The sequence below is a fragment of the Lepus europaeus genome, chromosome 7, assembly GCF_033115175.1.
Source record: "Lepus europaeus isolate LE1 chromosome 7, mLepTim1.pri, whole genome shotgun sequence".
Classification (NCBI taxonomy): domain Eukaryota; kingdom Metazoa; phylum Chordata; class Mammalia; order Lagomorpha; family Leporidae; genus Lepus; species Lepus europaeus.
The window spans coordinates 16,729,363-16,751,670 of NC_084833.1; the positions used below are offsets into that span (position 1 = coordinate 16,729,363).

General features: G+C 37.0%; 1 protein-coding gene across 1 annotated transcript; it reads left to right on the plus strand.

The window, feature by feature from the left end:
• Window positions 1-5,676: 5,676 nt before the first annotated feature.
• LOC133764323 (olfactory receptor 4C46-like) lies at window positions 5,677-6,606 on the plus strand. The gene has a single exon (XM_062197992.1). The coding sequence runs from the start codon at window positions 5,677-5,679 to the stop codon at window positions 6,604-6,606; it is 930 nt and encodes a 309-aa protein (XP_062053976.1).
• Window positions 6,607-22,308: the final 15,702 nt, after the last annotated feature.

The window sequence follows — 22,308 nt, forward strand, 5'->3', positions numbered from 1 at the left end:
ATAAATCTTAGTATTGTTTTCTTCTGTTTCTGTAAGAAATGGTATTGGTATGTTGAAGGGATTATTTTGAACCTGCATATTGCATTGGGTACAGATATTTTAACAATATCAATTGTTCCAGTCAATGAACATGAGAATTCTTTCCATTTTTCTGTGTCTTCAACTCCCTTCATCACTGCTTTATAATTTTCAATGGAGAAGTCTTTCACTTCTCATTTAAATGTATTGCTGGATAGTTTTTGTACTGTTGTGAGTGGAACTGCTCTCACGACTTCTTTAGATGTGAGTGCTACTGATTTTTATATGCTGATTTTGTATCTTTCAATGTTACTGAATTTGTTTATCCAGTTCTTATACACTTTTAGTGGAGTGTTTAGGCTTTTCTAAATATAGAATCATATCATCTGCAAATAGGGATAATTGTATTTCTTCCTTTTCTGCTTGTATTCCTATTGCATCTTTCTCTTGCCTACTTACTCTATATAAAATTTTCAGCACTATATTAAATAGCAGTGGTAAGAATGGGCAGTCATGTCTTGTTCCAATCTCAGAGGAAACACTTTTGGCTTTTCCCCATTCAGTAGGATGTTGACTATAGGTTTGTTATATAGACCCTTTATTATGTTAAGGTATATTCCTTCTATTCCCAATTTATTTCCAGAATTTTTTTTTCATTTTCAATTCTCTTTATACACAGAAGATCAATTTAGTATAAAGATTTCAACAGTTTGCACCCACATAGAAACACAAAGTGAAACATACTGTTTGAGTACTAGTTATAGCATTAAATCACAATGTACAGCACATTAAGGACAGAGATCCCACATGAGGAGCAAGTGCACAGTGGCTCTTGTTATTGACCCAACAAATTGACACTCTAGTTTATGGCGCCCGTAACCACCCTAGGCTGTCGTCATGAGTTGCCAAGGCTATGGAAGCCTTCCAAGTTTGCCGACTCTGATCATATTTAGACAAGGTCATAAAAGACAGAGTGAGGATAGTAACCAATGATCCTAACAGTGGCATTTACCAGGTTTGAACAATTAATGTAAGACCCAAACAGAAAAAGTACTGTTGTGAAAGACAAGAAAAATACTTCTTATATCTGTCTGGGCAATGTTGTTTAGCACAAGCAAGAAAAGCAAAAATGAATGCATGGTATTGCCTCAAACTAAAAGCTTCTGCCAAGCAAAAGGAAATAAAAGCTACCAATGGAATTGGAAGAAACATTTACAAATCATATAGGTCAAGATTACTAACAATAAAATATAAAGAAGAATTCCTACAACTCAATAGCAAAAAAACATATATATCCCAATTGTAAAAGGGGCAAAGAATCACAATACACATCTTTCAAATGAAAATACACATATGTTCATCAGGTATATGAAAAAGATGCTCATCATAACCAATGATCATAGAAATACGAATCAAAGAATTTGAACATTTTATCTGTTGTGATGGCCACATGCATATATATAAAGCATAAATATACATTCTATGTTATGAATATGATAATAAATGTTAGGATGTAGAGAAAAGGGAACCCTTGTATACTATTGGTGGAAAGGTAAATTTGTATAAACATTATGTAAAACTATGAATATCCTCAAAAATTAAAATGTGATTACCTTATATTTTAGTAATCCAACATTTTTATTGTATATCCTAAGGAAATCAAAACAGCACCTTGAATACATACCTAACCATTACCACACTATTTCCAAGAGAAAAGATAGAGATCAATCTAATTGTCCATCAATAGATGAATGGGTAAAAATAATCTCAAATATATATACATGATTCTCTATATAATATATTCTAACAAATGTGTGTGTGTGTGTCTTAAAAAAGAAAGAAATCCTGCCATTTGGGGCAACATGCATACACCTTGAGCACATTGTACTACTTGAAATAAGTCAGGCACAGAAAGACAAATTTTGAATGATTGCATTTATTTGTGGAATCTGAAAAAATCAAATTCACATAAAGGGAGAGTAGAGAGTGGTTGCCAAGGACTGGGGTAAAATAGGGAAATTTTAGTCAAGGATGCAAAGTTTTACTTATACAAGATGAATAAGTATTGGAAACCTAGTGAATAGTAAGTTGACTACATTAGCAATATTACAATAAATATTTGAACTTTTCTAAGAGGATTTACCTTAAGATTACCACTATAAAATATAATGCTGGCCGGCGCCGTGGCTCAATAGGCTAATCCTCCGCCTTGCGGCACCGGCACATCGGGTTCTAGTCCCGGTCGGGGCGCCGGATTCTGTCCCAGTTGCCCCTCTTCCAGGCCAGCTCTCTGCTGTGGCCCAGGAGTGCAGTGGAGGATGGCCCAAGTGCTTGGGCCCTGCACCCCATGGGAGACCAGGAGAAGCACCTGGCTCCTGCTTTCGGATAAGCGTGTCGGCCGCGGCGGCCATTGGAGGGTGAACCAACAGCAAAGGAAGACCTTTCTCTCTGTCTCTCTCTCTCACTGTCCACTCAGCCTGTCAAATATATATATATATATATATATATATATATTATATATATATAATGCTAATCTTAAAGTTTATTGAAATATTAATTAGCTTGTTTTTGGTAATTATTTCATTAAGTGCACATATGTAAAACCTAACACATTCTCAGTATATGTAATTTCAATTTATCAAATATTGACCAATATAGCAAAAGTGGTAATAAAGAACAGCTTTTGGAGGCCAGTCCCATGAAAGGGCTATTGGTAATTTTGTTCTCTCTCAGCTCCAGCTTTCCAGTGATCACTAATGATTTCCTATCCTGCCTCCCCAAAGCATTTAATGCTGATAGGAAGACAGCAGTTCCTCTACAACATGAGTCAACAGAGAAATCACAACAGAATTCCACACAAGGCATCCAGGTTTCTAAACAACTTATCATATAGAAAAAAAGAACTCATTCACTTAGGGTCCAAATACAAGGAATCCAATTCCCCACCCAAGAATGGAGTTTTTGTACAACTATGCCTCTCCAGAATACCTGCCTCAAAAATGAAAACCTTCCATCCAAATAAATAATTAGTCCCTGTGAGGGAAATCACCCACTACAAGTGCCCAGGTCTTTATGGGAACTTCCTTAAATAGCTATGCAGGGCAAGGTGAAAATGGTTTTTGCTGTAGTTAATATCTGCACAGCAAGATTCGTCATGAGTGCAGTTACTCATTTAAATGTATTTCATCCACATTTTCTGCTGCTGCCTCAACAGAGACCACTGCCTTGCATAAAAGATCGTTTCTCCATTCTATTTCAAGTGAGTGCATTCAAAATTCAAATCTCAGGTGCTCCATGTAAATGTTTTCAAGCTTTAGACCTATAAAGACACTTTCTTAATAACAGATGATTTGATATCAAATTATGTGGAACCTCTTTCTAAGTGTGAAATACCCTTGATGTTGAGAAATTGCTTGTTCCAAGAAGAGGGTCAGTTTCAAGATGGGATTGCTTCTGACAATATCCAAACATCATTAGAATCATCTCAGATTACTAAGGTAAGTTTTTCGGTTATGTTGATGCTTATTAAAGATCCTTACTTTCCATATAGAGTGATACATTTTTAACGGTTTTCACTTGTAGTAATAGAATCTTCCATCTTCACCCAACTCCAGAAGCTAGTAAATATCACTCATATGACTTGAAAGTTGAGAAAATTGAGGCTTAGAGAGAGTAAGATCTTTGTAGGACTTAACTCTCTGAAACCAGGCACTATGCATTTGCCTTGAGGCACCTTCTGTAAAAATAAAGATTAACCATGAAAATAAAGCAAAATTTAAATATCTTTCACAACAAAAAAGACCTAAATAAGAATACTAGATGGCATAAATCACCCGCCATTTAGTCCCAGCACATTGAGAGTCCTTCCTGGGGTCAGTTTCTATGAATGTTATGGATCTCTGTGGCTCTTGCACAGGGGTACCGGAAATGATTTTTCCTGGGTTTCTTGAACTGAATGTTTCTCTGTGGTATTTCTCCACTGTCAATATTTCCTATCTCCTGTGAGAATACATAATATATACGTAAAATAAAGTCCTACGTGTTTTACAACATTGTGGTAGATGGTTTCATAACGATCTGTGAGGTGGATATTATTATTCTCACTTTATAGATGAAGAAAACAGGATATAAGAGGCCAAGAAATGTATCCCATGTAAAAGAAGTTACACATGGAAAAACCAGAATTCCAATCTTTTTCTAAGGTTGATACACTTAATCAATATTTTAGTCATTATAAACCTTTGGCAAAAGAATTTGGGAACCTATGCTTCAGAGGTATATTAAGGAGGGAAAAGTTGAGGTTTAAAAGGAGTCAGAGATTAAAAAAAAAGTGAATGCAATAGCACGTTTTTCTCAATATTTGAAAGTTCCAATATCAATGTCTGTAGGTGTTTGCTGATAAAAATTCTTCATTTAACTTGCCTCTGCTGTAATAATAATTATAATAAAGATCATCATGAGAAAGGGGGATTACTAACTTACCATGTTTATTATAAAATAATATACACTAAAGGTTAAGATTTTGGAGGAAAATTATTAGCAAGTATAATTTGACCCAATGTTAGCACTTTCTTTTATTAGCAGTTGAAGTATGTGCAAGAGCCTTAACTTCTCTATGATTTACTAATGTGCAAAATGATCACAAGTGTGATAGTAACCAACATCATCTAGGTTTGAGGTGAAAAATATATCATCAAATGTCTACAAAGCTACTTACAACACGCCAAGTGTTCAACAAGTTTTAGTTAATATAATCTTACTCATTATTAAGTTAATGTAAGTTATAGCCACTAACATTTTAAATTATTATTAACGTTAGTCTCTACAATTGTTTCTTCATCTATAAAGTGAATTAATTCATACAAATCATACAGGTGTTGCAAGTATCAAATGGGCTCATGGGTGCAAAATATTTACTACTATGCAATGTACATAGCAATTCAACATTAATATTAAAAGATATATAATCTTGGCTATTGTAGAGGTAATTGGACTTTAACAATAATCATTAATTAACTCTTTTATGGTAGCCCTTAAAACCTGTCTTTGCATTCTAAACATCAAAATTCCCTTTATATCATTTATTTTAAATACTTTTTCCATTGAGTTTCCTTTTTCTGGCTCTCCACCAGCATATTGAACTTTAGCCAGCTTTATCCAAGATAAGCAAAGCTAGTTCCAAAAGGAATATCCCGAAATCTCCCCTTCCGAATGCCTCTTCATCCTCTAATTCGCATTCTGTGCAACCTCCCAATGTTCCTGATTTTTAAAAACTAAACTGTAAATCTTGAAAGTGTACGTTCAATTTCCACCTTTCAATCTTTTAAGTGTATATTCAATTTCAGGATTAGTTGTCCCAGTGCATAAAATCCTGGTTTAAGTTAGACAGTAATTTCAGATGCATTCAGATGGTCTACCTTTTGTGGATATACAAAAGTTCCTTCTGTCTATACTTTTAAAAGAGTCTTGACCAGTAGGAAATGTGAGCAATCTTCAAAAACTCATAACCATTTTTATTTCAATAAAAACCTAACAAGAATTTACAAATCAATAAGATAGAAGAATTCATTGTTTATTGCCATGAAAAATTGTAATAAATTCAAGGATATATTAAGAAAAATATTTTTTTTCAGGTAATAGCACCATCACATGAAATACATGGAGAACAGAAACAATGTGACAGAATTTGTTCTCCTGGGGCTTACGGAGAATCCAAACATGCAGAAAACGGTATTTGTTGTGTTTTTTGTCATCTACATTATCTGTATGGTGGGAAATGTTCTCATTGTGGTCACCATAACTGCCAGTTCATTGTTGAGGTCCCCTATGTACTTTTTCCTGGCCTATCTTTCCTTTATTGATGCCTGCTATTCCTCTGTCAGTACCCCAAAACTTATCACAGATTCACTCCATGAAAAGAAGACCATCATGTTCAATGGATGTATGACTCAAGTCTTTGGGGAACATTTCTTTGGAGGTGCTGAAGTCATCTTACTAACTGTGATGGCTTATGACCGCTATGTGGCCATCTGCAAGCCCTTGCACTACACAACCATCATGAACCGACGGGTGTGTGGGCTCCTAGTAGGGGTGTCATGGATAGGTGGCTTTCTTCATGCAACCATACAGATACTGTTCATCTTCAAATTACCTTTCTGTGGACCTAACATCATAGATCACTTTATGTGTGATCTGAACCCTTTGCTCAACCTTGCCTGTACTGACACCCATACTCTTGGACTCTTTGTTGCTGCTAACAGTGGGTTCATCTGTTTATTGAACTTCCTTCTCTTGCTGGTCTCCTATGTGGTCATCCTGCGCTCTCTAAGGTCTCACAGCTTGGAGGGAAGGCGGAAAGCCCTCTCCACCTGTGTTTCCCACATCACAGTGGTTGTCTTATACTTTGTTCCCTGCATATTTGTGTACATGAGACCTGCAGCTACTTTACCTATTGATAAAGCAGTGGCTATATTCTACACTATGATAACTCCTGTGCTGAATCCCTTAATCTACACCTTGAGAAATGCCCAAATGAAAAATGCCATTAGGAAATTATGTAGTAGGAATGCCATTTCAGTGGACAAATAAGTGTTCCTGGAGCCCAGAACTAATTCAGTTGAGGCAAGGGTCAAAATAACATTTTGCATAATTTCCTTATGACATAATTTTTAGGTAAAAAAAATAGCCATAGGATTCATAGATTCTTTACTAAGGGAAGCAGAAAAAAGAAAAGAGAAAATCTAGTTCAAGACCACCTTTTGCATATTTAGGAAATTCTATATAATTGGGACATAGTTTTACTAGTTTCATCAATATATATGAATTCATAGACTTTTCATCTAACAAAAAGTAAAGATGCACTAATATATATTGGTACTGAGTAGCAATCTACTTTATAATCCAAAGAAACAGTCACTAATATTAGTCCCATTTTATAGATGAGGAAACTAATAGAAAGGAGAAGCATCGAAATAGATATATTGAAGAGCCAGTAGACAGATCATAATTGATTATCCAGAACATGCCCTTCCCTATATCCTCTGCTAGGAAATACTGATAAAAAGAACAAAAAATTACAGCAGCTACCATTGTAAGAATTTTACTTCACTTTAGGCATCTAATGAGTGCTACAGTTCTACTTGAGTTTTAGAATGATTGACTGATTGTTAATAAAAGGACATGTTCACCAAAACTTGTCTCCACTGCTTCTTGTCCATGAACACTGTCACTCCACTATCCTGACAAAGTGAGCTGCACAGGACAAGCCCAGAACTGAAATAGGACTCCTAATTACCCTGAAAATAATCAGATCCCAGAGTGACAGGATTCTTTTAAAAGATTTTTTATTTATTTGAAAGTCAGAGAGTTACACAGAGGAGAGCCAGAGAGAGAGGTCTTCCATCTACTTGTTCACTTCCCAATTGGCTGCCAAGGCCAGACCTGCACTGATCCGAAGCCAGGAGCCAGGAGCTTCCTCAAGGTCTCCCATGTGGGTGCAGGGTCCCAAGGACTTGAGCCATCTTCCACTGCTTTCCCAGGCCATGGCAGGGAGCTGGATCAGAAGTGGAGCAGCCAGGTCTCGAACTGGCGCCCATATGGGATGCCGGCACTGCAGATGGTGGCTCAACCCGCTGCACGACAGCACCAACCCCAGAATGATAGGATTCTAAAGGCACGTTTCAAACTCTAAAGACACTGTAGGTATGGTTACTATAATAGCACAAAGCAGAAATCAAAATAATGTGATTGAAGTATATCCCATTATTTAATATGTTATACTGACCTCATTGAATAATATTTAAGTACTGATTTTTGTATCATTGCTTTTAAATTATTGAGTATCAAGGAGATTCTATTTTTTCAGGGAAATGTTAATGTGGTTTAGTTGTACACAGGATAGATTTATCATAATAAGTAGAATTATGACCTTGATGTTGTCTTTATTTGGAGAGTCAGTAATTTTTTTTGACAGGCAGAGTTAGACAGTGAGAGAGAGAGACAGAGAGAAAGGTCTTCCTTTTTCTGTTGGTTCACCACCCAATGGCCGCTACGGCTGGTGCGCTGTGCTGATCCAAAGCCAGGAGCCAGGTGCTTCCTCCTGGTCTCCCACGTGATTGCAGGGCCCAAGCACTTGGGCCATCCTCCACTGCCTTCCTGGGCCACAGCAGAGAGCGGGACTGGAAGAGGAGCAACAGGGACAGAATCTGGTGCCCTGATCGGGATTAGAACCCAGGGTGCCGGGCCACAGGCAGAGAATTAGCCAAGTGAGCCACAGCGCCGGCCAGAGTCAGTATTTAATTTAAGGTTTGGGAAGATTCATGTGGGTGCAGGTGAATGCTTGTGATGATTAATTCCATATCAGTGTGACCTAGCCGTGGGTGCCTAGAATCTTGGCCACATGTTTTTCCTGAATGTGCCTATAGGAGTGAATCTGGATAACACTACCAGTTGAGCTGATGGACTGTGATAAACTGGTTGTTATCCATAGTGAAAATAGGCCTCACCCCATCATTTCAATGCCTAAATATAACAGAGACTAAGTAAGAGAAAAGTCATCATTTCCCTGACTGCCTTTGAGCAGGAGCTGTTTGTCTTTGATTCAAATAGTAATGTCAGCAGTTGTACTGAAATTCTGTTATCAATGTCCTGATTCTCAAGCCTTCATCTTGGACAGGAACTACATCACCACAAGCTCTCCCAGGTCTCCAGCCAATTACAGACCATGGCACTTGTCATTCTCCATAATATGTGAGCTAATTCTTTATAATAAACAAATTCCATATAATTTACTGCAATAAATTAATCTTATATAGTCAGGGTTCTGTGTTCATCACAGTTCTCCAGAAAAATGGAACCACTGGGAGATTGCTAAATATTTGCCTCCTATCAATTCCAGAATGTTTCTATTGGTTCTTTTTTTTTCTCTATTGATTCTGTTTCCTTTGAGGACCCTGATAACTAGAGGGCTCAGTGAACATTATAGCCATTCCTGAAACAAGAAAATAAAATCAATTACCAAGATGTCTTAAATTAATTATGGTCCCCTGGGTTCCAAAACCAATTTTGAGCCTAGAAATGCAGCCTTCTTTCTCCTGTCATTTCTTTTTTTTTTTTTTTACTTTTGACAGGCAGAGTGGACAGTGAGAGAGAGAGAGACAGAGAGAAAGATCTTCCTTTGCCGTTGGTTCACCCTCCAATGGCCACCGCGGCTGACGCGCTGCAGCCGGCGCACCGCGCCGATCCGAAGGCAGGAGCCAGGTGCTTCTCCTGGTCTCCCATGCGGGTGCAGGGCCCAAGCACTTGGGCCATCCTCCACTGAACTCCCGGGCCATAGCAGAGAGCTGGCCTGGAAGAGGGGCAACCGGGACAGAATCTGGTGCCCAGACCGGGACTAGAACCCGGTGTGCCTGCCCCGCAAGGCGGAGGAGTAGCCTGTTGAGCCACGGCACCGGCCTCTCCTATCATTTCACTAGAACCCACATGTATACCCATAGTGTGTCAGGGAGAGGCATTACCCTTGTGATTAGCTCTACCAAAAAATCCTCACAGTCCCTCTTTTCAATTCCTTCAATTCTTATGATGTAGAAACATGAGTTTATTAAAATGCTGACTCATCTGTCTACTCTGTCTTCCAGAAAAGAGCAATGAATTCTAGGAGTCTGGCAAAATCTCAACCAGAGCCTTTTGGCTTATTCTTACTATCTTTCTAGTCAATAGATGACATTTTTGACAGGGACCAGAACTCATCCACAGGAGAGTTGTAATAATCAGGCTGCAATCAAAATCTGTAGTCTATATTTCTGTTTCATTTTTTACAGATGTTCATTGAGCATCTCAAATAAACCATGCACAGTGTTGTTAATAGGAATCACGGTACTGAGCACCATACCAGATCCTGCATCAAACACTTCCTGAGAGACCCTTTGTGCTAGGTATTCCTATTAATCCCATTTTATAGATGGAGAAAATGGATGAGTAGTAGCCAAACATGTCTCAATCTACCAAGAGCGTCTTTGACTTCATGACACAAGAAATCAGCTACTCTTAAAAAAAGACCTTGGAATACTACAAAAAAAAAAGATCAGCCTACTGTATGGCTATGTAATGACAACATGATTCAAGCTGCATAGGAGAGAGCTCAGAGATTTTCACAAGGAAGTGACTGTTTACATAGAAACACTATTTAAGCCTAAATCAGATAAGTAATTGAGAGTCTGGGAATACTAACAAGTTTGGTGATTGAGTGGACTATGCCATTTGGTTCACAGTGATCAAGGTATGTGTACATGTATGTGTAAACCCACCAGGAACATTTGCAGTCCTGTCCTTTTTTTATGAGCTAAATACAGTCAGTTGCACTTTTCTAAAAGGTGCTTCAAGTGCATTAAAGACTGTCATTGTAACTATGCATTAGCCAGAAACTACTAGCACAGTACAGTTAAAATTCCTTAAGCTAGAGAACAGTGTTAAACAGTGTTAAAAGAGGAGTTTACAGCAATTAGTGCTTACATCAAGAAATTGGAAATACATCAAATAAACTACCCATCTATGCATCTCAAGGACTTAGAAAAACAATAAACAAAACCCAAAATTAGTAGCAGGAAAGAAATAATTAAAATTAGAAAATAAATAAACAAAAATGAAGCCAAAAAAACAATATAAAAAAGAGTGAAATGAAGAACAGCTTTATGGAAAAATATACAAAATAAATACACCATTGGCCCAAATAACCAAACAAAAAGAGGGAGAAGTCCCAAATTAAAAATATCAGAGATAAAAAGGAGGTGTAACAACAGATACCTCATAAATCAAAAAAATCAGAAATTACTACAAACAGCTACATGCTAACAATTAGAAAAATTTGTACTAAATGGATAGATTCCTGAACACATACAATCTACCAAAATTGATTCATGAAGAAATAGAAAACCTAAACAGACCAATAACCTAGGCAGAGATCAAATCAGTAAAAATGACTCTGCCAACAAAGAAAACCCAGGACTGGATGGCTTAAGTGCTGAATTCTACCAGACTTTTAAAGAACTAATCGCAATTCTCCTCAAACTATTCAAAGTTACTGAAAGGGAAGGAACCCTCCTAAAGTCTTTCTATGAGGCCAGCATCACCTTAATTCCAAAACCAGAAAAAGACACAACAGAGAAAAAGAACTATAGACCAGTATCACTGATAAACATAGATGCAAAAATACTCAACAAAATCCTAGCTAATCCAATCCAACAACACATCAGGAGATCATTAACCTAGAAAAGTGGGATTTATCCCTAGTATATAGAGAAGGCTTAACATATACAAATAAATAAGTGTTATATATCATATTAATAAACTAAAGAATAAAAACCATGTGATTATCTCAATAGCAGAGAGAGCATTTGATGACATACAGCATCCTTTCATGATGAAAACCTTAAGCAAACTGGGTATATCCTCAACACAATCAAAGCAATTCATTGACAAACCACAGTCAACATCATATTGAATAAGGAAAATTAGCAACATTTGCACAAAGATCTGAACCAGACAAGGATGCATACTTTCCCAATTGCTATTCAATATATCCTGCAATCTTTAGTCAGAACCATTAGGCAATAGAAAGAAATCAAAAAGAAACAAATTGGAAAGGAGGAAGTCAAATTATCCCTATTTGCAGATGACATAATTTATGACATAATTTATGTATATATATATATATATATATATGAAAAAAAGGCTCAACTTAGAGACTGTAGGAACTAATAAGAGAGTTGTAGGATATAATAACACATGAAATCATCAATAGCCTTTGTATACATAGACAAGGCCCTGACGGAGAATTTCTAAGATCAGTCCCATTCATAAAAGCTACAAAAAAATGTAGTAAATACCCAGGAATGACCATGGAGTTGAAAAGTCTCTACAGAATACAAATTACAGAACATTAAAGAAATAAAAATAAGAAGACACAAAAAAATAAAAAATTCTTCCATGTTCATGAATTGGAAGAATTAATATCATCTAATATCCATTATAACAAAAGCAATTTACAGATTCAACATGATACCAATCAAAAAACAATGACATCCTTCCATATCTAGAATAAACAATGTTAATATTAATATGGAAACACAAGAGCCCCAAGTTAGCTAAAGCAATCTTGAACAAACAACAAAAAAATTCAGAGGCATCACAATACCTTATTTCAAGACATACTATAGGGCAGCTATAATCAAAATAGCCTACTTGCACAAAAATAGGCATGTACATGAAACATAATAGAATCCCCAGAAATCAATCCCACATCTACAAGCAACTAATTTTTTTAAAGATTTATTTTATTTACTTGAAAGTCAGAGTTACACAGAGAGAGGAGAGACAGAGAGAGAGGGAGGTCCTCCTGTCACTGGCTAACTCCCCAGCTGGCCACAAAGGCCGGAGCTGCGCCAATCTGAAACCAGGAGCCAGGAGCTTCCTAAGGGTCTTCCCACATGGGTTCAGGGGTCCAAGGACTTTAGCCATCTTCCATTGCCTTCCCAGGCCATAGGAGAGAACTGGATCAGAAGTGGAGCAGCTGCGATTTGAAGCAATGTCCATATGGGATGCCAGCACTGCAGGAGTCAGCTTTACCCACTATGCCACATCACTGGTCCCCTGACTAATACTTAACAAAGGAATTAAAATCAAAACTTGGAGAAATGACAGCCTCTTCAACAAACTGTGCTGAGAAAATTGGATCTCCACATTGGATGCAGAAGTATGAAGCAAGACCCCTACCTTACACTTTATATAAAAATCAACACTAACTGGATAAAGTATCTAAATCTACTATTTAGATAGTAGATTTACTGATTTACTGATACCATCAAATTACTATAGGAGAACACTGGAGAAACTGTGACAGACATTGACATATGAGTGACTTCTAGAAAATATCCCCAGAAGCAAGGCATTAAAAGCAACAATAGACAAATGGGGTTACATAGAGCTAAGAAGCTTCTGCACTGCAAAGGAAACACATAGTGAAATGAAGAGGCAACCAACAGAATCGGGGAAACTATTTGCAAACTATGCAACTGATAAAGGGTTAATATTCAGAATCTATAAAGAGTTCAAGAAACTCAACAATAACAAAACAAAAAAAAATCTAGTTAAGAAGTTTGCAAAGGACTTAAACAGCCTTTTTTCAAAAGAGGAAATCCCAGTGGACAACAGATTCATGAAAAAGTGCTCAGGATAACTACTCTTCCGGGAAATGCAAATAAAAACCACAGTGAGGTTTCACCTCATCCCAGTTAGAATGGTTATCATACAGTAATCAACAAAAAATAAATGCTAGTGAGGATGTGGTGAAAAAGGTACGCTAATCCAATGTTGGTGAGAATGTAAACTATGCTAGCCATTGTGGAAGACAGTATGGAGATTCCTCAAAAATCTGAATACAGATAGACCATATAAACCAGAAATCCCACTCTTGGAATTTATCCAAACAAAATGAAATCAACATATGACAGAGTTAGCAACCTCTATACATACTGTTGCCCAATTCACAATAGTTAAGATATTAAAACAACCCAGATGTCCACCAACTTATGACAGCATAAAAAAATTGTGATTTTATATATACTGCTCAGTCATAAATAAATGAAATTCTGTATTTTGCCACAAGATGAATGCAACTGGAAACCATTATGCTTCATGAAATAAGCCAGTCCCAAAAAGACAAATACTGTATGTTTTCCATGATCTGTAGTAACTAATAGAATACCTAAAATGTAATGTATAGAAGTGAAACTGACATTTTGAGATCTTATGACTATTTACAGTCTTTGACTTGACTCTTGAGGAACATTGTAAAAATTAAGAGAAAGAATAAGAGAGGAAGGAGGTGGAAGAGTGGAAGCATAAACAGGAGAGAGGTTAGGGTGAGAAGTATCACTATGCTCCTAAATTTGCATATATGAAACACATGAAATTTGTTCGTCTTTAAAATGTTCTAATTAATAAAAAGAGGGGCCGGCATTGTGGTACAGTATGTTAATCCTCCACCTGAGGTGCCAGCATCCCATATGGGGGCCAGTTCGAGTCCTGGCTGCCCCTCTTCCCATCCAGCTCTCTGCTATGGCCAGGAAAGCAGTGGAGGATGGCCCAAATGCTTGGGCCCCTGCACCCACGTGGAACACCCAGAAGAAGCTCCTGGCTCCTGGCTTAGAATTGGCGCAGCTCCAGCCATTGCAGCCATTTGGGGAGTGAACCAGCAGATGGAAGACCTTTCTCTCTGTCTCTCCCTCTCACTGTCTGTAACTCTACCTCTCAAATAAATAAATAAATAAAAGAAAAATAAATTGAAGGATCACAAAATATTTTAAGATATCTCATATTAATTAAATAGAAGTAATAAAAATTTTAAAATATTCATACTACAAAATTGATCTATATATTTAATGTAACACCTATTAAAATAAGAATGTTTCTTCACACAACTACAAAAAGCAATCCTGAAATTCAAATGGAACCTCCCAAAGCAATCTTGAGCAAAAGGTACAAAGATGGAGGCATCACATTACCCTGACCTAAAATACACTAGAAAGCTGTAGGAAACAAAACTGAATGTTATTGGCATAAAACAGAGACATAGATTCATGGAACAAAATAGAGATCCCAGAAATAAATCTATACCCCTACAGTCAATTGATTTTCTGTAATAGTACTAAAAACACACATTTTGGAAAGGGTAGTCTACTCAGTAAATGGTGCTGGGCAAACTGATATCCACATGAAGAATGAAACTAGAATCCATATTTCTCACCATATACTAAAAAATCAAACTGGATGAAAGATTCAAATAAAAGACACAAAACTACTAAAATGGGAGGAACATTTTGTTACACAAGTCTAGGCAAGGACCTTTGGATAAGACAGAGCACAAGCAACATAGCAAAATTAAATGAATGGGACTATATGAAACTAAAAACTATATAAAACTAAAAACAGATGAACAGGTAGTCTACATAATGGAAGAAAGTGTCTGCAAGCTATTTAACTGATAAGGACTTATCGTCCATAGATAAAGGTAATCTAACAATTCAACAGCATTAAAATAAACAATAATATAAAATGGACAAAGCATTAAAGAGACATTTTTCTTTTATTTCAACTTTTTTTAACTTTTATTTAGTAAATATAAATTTCCAAAGTACAGCTTATGGATTACAATGACTTCCCCCCCTCCCCCCATATCTTCCCTCAAACCTGTAACCCTCCCATCTCCCACTCCCTCTCCCATTCCATTCACATCAAGATTCATTTTCAATTATCTTTATATACAGAAGATCAATTTATTATATATTAAGTAAAGATTTCTTCAGTTTGCACCTACACTGAAACATATAGTGTAAAATACTGTTTGAGTACTAGTTATAGCATAAATTCACATTGAACAACACATTAAGGACAGAGATCCTACATAAGGAGTAAGTACACAGTGACTCCTGTTGCTGACTTAACAATTTGACACTCTTATTTCTGGCATCAGTAATCTCCCTAGGCTTTTTTCATGAGTTGCCAAGGCTATGGAAGCCTTTTCAGTTCACCAACTTCGATCTTATTCCAACAGGGTCATAGTCAAAGTGGAAGTTCTCTCCTCCCTTCAGAGAAAGGTACCTCCTTCTTTGATGACCCCATTCTTTCCACTGGGATCTCACTCGCAGAGATCTTTCATTTAGGTTTTTTTTTTTTCTTTTTTTTTTTTTTTTTGCCAGAGTGTCTTGGCTTTTCATGCCTAAAATACTCTCATGGGCTCTTCAGCCATATCCAAATGCCTTATGGGCTTATTCTGGGGCCAGAGTGCTGTTTAGGGCTTCTGCCATTCTATGAGTCTGCTGTGTATCCCGCTTCCCATGTTGGATCATTCTCTCCTTCTTAATTCTATCAGTTAGTATTAGCAGACACTAGTCTTGTTTATGTGATCCCTTTGACCCTTAGACCTATCAGAGCCATCAACTGTGAACTGAAATTGATCAGTTGGACTAGTGAGATGGCATTGGTATATGCCACCTTGATGGGATTGAATTGGAATCCCCTGGCACGTTTCTAATTCTGCTGTTTGGGGCAAGTCAGACTGAGCATGTCCCAAATTGTATATGTCCTCCCTCTCTTATTCCCACTCTTATATTTAACAGGGATCACTTTTCAGTTAAAATTTAAACACCTAAGAATAATTGTGTGTTAATTACAGAGTTCAACCAACAGTATTATTAGGACAAAAAAATACTAAAAGGGATAAAGTATTAAGTTGTACATCAACAGTCAGTACAAGGGCCAATCAAGTCACTGTTTCTCATAGTGTCCATTTCACTTCAACAGGTTTCCTTATTGGTGCTCGGTTAGTTGTCACCAATCAGGGAGAACATATGATATTTGTCCCCCTGGGACTGGCTTATTTCACTCAGCATGATGTGTTCCAGAAACCTCCATTTTGTTGCAAATGACCAGATTTCATTGTTTTTGATTGCTGTATAGTATTCTATAGAGTACATGTCCCATAATTTCTTTATCCAGTCTACTGTTGATAGGCATTTGGGTTGGTTCCAGGTCTTAGCTATTGTGAACTGAGCTGCAATAAACAGCTAGTTTAACCAAAGATCTCTATGATGAGAATTACAAAATCTTAAAGAAAGTAATAGAAGAGGATACCAAAAAATGGAAAAATATTCTATGCTCATTAATTGGAAGAATGAACATCATCAAAATGTCCATTCTCCCAAAAGCAATTTATAGTGTGTCAGGATGGACGAGCGGTCTAAGGCACCAGACCCAAAAGCAATTTATAGATTCAATGTGATACCAATCAAAATACCAAAGACATTCTTCTCAGGTCTGGAAAAAAATGACACTGAAATTCATATGGAGACACAGGAGACCTCAAATAGCCAAAGCAATCTTGTACAGCAAAAACAAAGCCGGAGGCATCATAATACCAGATTTCAGGACATACTACAGGGCATTTGTAATCAAAACAGCATGGTACTGGTACAGAAACAGATGGATAGACCAATGGAACAGAATAGAAACACCAGAAAGCAAACTATGCAACAGATAAAGGGTTCATAACCAGAATCTACAAAGAGGTCAAGAAACTCCACAACAACAAAACAAACAACCCACTCAAGAGATGGGCCAAGGATCTAAATAGATATTATTCGAAAGAGGAAATCCAAATGGCCAACAGACACATGAAAAAATGCTCAGGATCACTAGCAATCAGGGAAATGCAAATCAAAACCACAATGAGGTTTCACCTCACCCGGGTTAGAATGGCTCATTCAGAAATCTACCAACAACAGATGCTGGCGAGGATGTGGTGGAAAAGGGACACTAACCCACTGTTGGTGGGAATGCAAACTGGTTAAGCCACTATGGAAGTCAGTCTGGAGATTCCTTAGAAACCAGAATATAACCCTACCATTCAACCCAGCCATCCCACTCCTTGGAATTGATCTACAGAGACATTCTTCAAAAGAATGCATAAGGTTGTCTAATAAATATATGAAGGAATTCTGAATATTTCTAATCACTAGCAAAATAAAAAAAATGAGACATCATCTCACTCTCTATAGAATGCCTGCTGTCACAAATACTGACTATTATAGATCTATTCAATGAAAATAACAAAACAAAAAGAAAGAAATAGAAGAAACAAAAAATGGAAAAATCTTCCAAAATATGGAAGAATTGTGTTATCTAGATGCACACACTATCAAAAGCATTTTACAGTTCATTGTGATCCTTATCAGAATACCAAGGACATTCTTCTCAGATCCAGAAAGAATAATTCTAAAATTCATATGGAATCATAAAAGACTCCAAATAGCCAAAGGAATCAAGCATAAAAATAAAAGCCAGATACATCAAAATACCATATTTCAAGGCATATTTCAGGGCTGTTATAATTAAAACAGCCTTGTACTGGCACGAATATAGAAACATATGTTTTTAATATCCAATTTCATTGCATTATGGGCAGAATAGATGCATGGTATGATTTCAATTTTTGTGAATGTATTGATACTTGTTATACAGTCTATGCTAGAGAATATTCCATGCAATGATAAAGTGAAGGTGTATTCTGCAGCTGTGAGGTGAAATGCTCCGCAGGTATCAATTGCATCCATTTGGTTGATGATGTAGATTAGCTCCGTTGTTGCTTTTCTGATTTTTTTGTCTAGTTGATTCATCCACTGATGAAAATGGTGTGTGGAAATTCCCCCATTGTTATTGTATTGGAGCTTACATAGTCCTTTAGATCTAACATAAGCACTTACTTTACTGTATGCCCTAGCATTGGGCTCATCTACATTTACTATAGTCACATCTTCTTGGTCAACTGATCCCTTAATCATTACATGATGATTTTCTTTGTCTCTTTTAACAGTTTCTGTCTAAAGTCTATTTTTGCTGATATGGGTACAGCTACTCCAGTTAATTTTTTATTTCATTTTTCATGGAATAGTTTTTTTTCAATCCTTTCACCTTCAGACTGTGTGTATATGTATTGGTGATGTATTTCTTATAGGCAGTACATAGGTGGGCTTTGATTTTTAATCCATCAGCCAGTCTATATCTTTTAATTTGATAATTTAGTACAGTTATATTCAAGGTTATTATTGATAAGTAAGGACATGGCCCTGCCATTTTTTTTCATAAGTATTTCTTATTGTCAGTTTTGAATCACCTTTGTTCATTTACTAGGAGATTTTCCATCAGCACATTCTTTTATGAAGCTGATTATTTTTCTCTGTTTCTTTAGATTTAGATTATTAATTAGCATTTGGAAGGCTGGCAGTGTGATGACAAATCCTTTCAATTTTTACTTGTCTTGGAGATCTTTATTTCAATATATTTATAAGTGAGAGCTTTTCTGGGTAAAGTATTGTGGTATTATAGTTTTGTCTTTAAAACTTGGACATTTTTCTATTTTCTTCCTTGCCTGTTGGGTTTCTATTGAGAAATCTGCTGCCAATCTAATTGGAGATCCTTAAAGTTAATCTGGTGTTCTCTTGTAGATTTTATATTTTCTTTATGTTTTACTTTTGAAAGGTTTCACTGTAATGTATCATGGTCAAGGTCTTTTCTGATCATGCCTATTTGTGGTTCTACGCATTTCCTTATTTGCTTGTCTGTATCTTTCTCAAATTGGGGAGATTTTCTGCTACTAGTTCACAGAATAAGTTTTCTGAGCAATTCTCTTATCCATATCTTTAGGAATTCCTAAGAAACAGGCCGGCGCCGCGGCTCACTAGACTAATCCTCCACCTTACGGCGCCGGCACACCGGGTTCTAGTCCCGGTCGGGGCACCGGATTCTATCCCGGTTGCCCCTCTTCCAGGCCAGCTCTCTGCTGTGGCCAGGGAGTGCAGTGGAGGATGGCCCAAGTGCTTGGGCCCTGCACCCCATGGGAGACCAGGACAAGCACCTGGCTCCTGCCATCAGATTGGTGCGGTGCGCCGGCCGCAGCGCGCCAGCCGCGACGGCCATTGGAGGATGAACCAACGGCAAAAGGAAGACCTTTCTCTCTGTCTCTCTCTCTCTCTCACTGTCCACTCTGCCTGTCAAAAAAAAGAATAAGAAACATATATTTGGTCATGTGATGGTATCCCATAGATCCTGAACACTGTTTTCAGTTTTTCTAACTTTTAATTCTGTTTTGTCTGAGATATTTCAAAAGACCTGTCTTCAACCTTGTGTATTCTTTATTTTGTCTTATCAAGTCTGTTTTAAGGCTTTCCACAATATTTTATTTGATATAGTGAATTCTTCATTTCTAATATTTGTTTGAATTTTCTTTAGTATTTCTATTACCTTGTAGAATATCTCACTCATGTCATGAAAGGATTTTGTTATTTCATATAACTGTTCCTCTGTGTTTTTGATAATCTTACAACATTCTTCTGAATTCCTTTTTCAGGCATTTCATTGATCTCCGTCTTCACATCTCAATTTAATGTGTTATTGTATTCCTTTGGAGGAGTCATACTGCCTTCCTCAGCCCTTGTACCGGATGAACCATGTGATTAACAGCCTATCATGAGTTCATCATGCCTGAGCAACCCACCAACTCAGGCACGCAAACTGTACAGAGCACCTGTATGTTCTATGGTAGGATCCCCAAGCCTTCCATGAGGTCTGTCCCAAACACTCAGGAAGCTCCACGTTTCCAGAGTCAGACTGGACTGGTGTCCAGAAACCCTGCCACACTCAATGCCCATCCCAGTTCTCTGATATCTGCCCAGGACACTCACAGTCAATTGTTCAGGGGGTCCACTCTCCACCCTGAGAGCTGCCCCATCCCTAGAACAAGCTGCTCACCATTCCCCAAGTCAAGACAGATAGCGGTTACAGCTCCACCTTGGCAAACTCTGAAGCTTTGGTGGGGAAAAAGAAAGGAAAGCAAGGTGGCTTCTCTACATGGAGCTAAGTGGACACCTTATTCCCCAGCAGTCCCCAGGCCAAAGCCGGCAGTGACCATGGAATTCTCCCTCAATCAAAACCACCAGGGTCATGGGCCACAGCAGCCTCCCTCCCCTTGCACTGGGAGGTTGATGCTTTCCTGCTGAGTGTCAGCATGCATGACACTCCCATGATGCATCCCTGCTGCATGCCCGGCCACACTGCTCACTGCTTCATGGAGTCTATTCTGTTTGGTCATTCTGCCCTGCAAATTTCTCACAAACAGTTCCCTGGGAAAGTGGTCCTGCCTTTGTATTTATATGTCTTAACTGTGACTAAAATCAGGCATCTCCTCCCTATTCAGTCATCTTGGATCTCCCCTAAACTCAGGTTTTAATGAATTATCTGCACTTCCATGTTTATTGAAGCACTATTCACAATAGCCAAGATATGTAATCAATTAAGTGGACATCAGCAGATGAATGGATATTTATCAACAACAAAATAAACCATAAAAATTTGAAATTCTTACCTTTTGTGACAATATGAAGAACATTAAGTGAAATAAACTATGCACAGAGAGATAAATATTATACAATATCACTTGTATGTGAAATCTAAAAAGTTCAATCTCATATGAATAGGGGGTAGGCTAATGGTTTCCAAATATTGAGAGATAGGGAAATGGGGGAAAAAGGAGAAGCTGCAAGTGGGTACAAAATTAAAGTTGCTAGGAGGAATGAATTCCGTTGTTCCATAACACAGCAGGGGCACTATAGTCAATAGAAATGTGTATCTCAAAATAACCAGAAAAGATATTTTGAATGTTTCACTGCAAACTATAAATATTTGAGCTAATGGGTATTATAATTACCTTGATTCATTCATTAAACAAGTTATACATGTATGAAAGCTTCACATTGTACCTCACAAATTTTTACAATTATGTCAATTTATAAAAAACAAAAATGAAATAAATACAAATGGAATATTTTAAAATTTAAATTATTAGTTAATTTATTAAGTAGCCACATTAATTTATTACTTGAACACTCTGAATCTCAAAAAAGCAAAGTGTTTTCTCAGAAAAATGTAATGTTAATAACAAAAACTACTCTTATGACATGAGTCAATAGGGAATCTACTTCACAGATTCCCAGTAGAGTTATGGTACCTTATTATTCAATGTCATTCAGTTTTTATAACCCATTCAGGTAGAGAAAGGTGACCAACCCAAGTTCCAAGTGTAGGGAATACAATTCCCCATTAATGAAATTTTTCCCAAACATGTCTCTCCAGAATACTTGCTTCTAAGACAAAGTCTTTCCATCAGAGGAGATAATTAATACCTGAGAGAGAAAGCCAAAGAAACAGAAAGAGGTCCCTAATCATTTGTGGAAACCTCTTTAAATATCTACCTAAAGCAAAGTGAGAATGTTTTTGTTGTCATTTATATATCCACAGGAAGACGAATCATAGGTGGAGAGACTCATTTATATATACTTCCTCCTCAATTTCTCCCTCTTGCACTATCTAGAGATCAGAATCATAAATTATCAATTCTTTGTAGCATTTCAAGTGAATCCATTTTAATTCAAATCCAAGGATTTTTGTGAAAAAGCTTGGAGGCTTAAGCTGGATGGAAAGATCTATACTCATAAGAATACTTCTTAAAAAACTGCTTTGATTAAGTATATTAATATATTCAAAAATGTGCATATTTAATTTATGTGCAATTTCTTAACAATCATTGATTTGATATTAAATTATCCGTGTAGTTCTTTTAAAAGTGAAACATCTTCCATGTTGAAACTTACTAATTCTAAGAAGAGATCCATTTGAGAAAAGACT

Bases quoted from the DNA above. Each gene is read 5' to 3' on its own strand.
- LOC133764323 (XM_062197992.1), top strand. From the start codon at position 5,677: ATGGAGAACAGAAACAATGTGACAGAATTTGTTCTCCTGGGGCTTACG.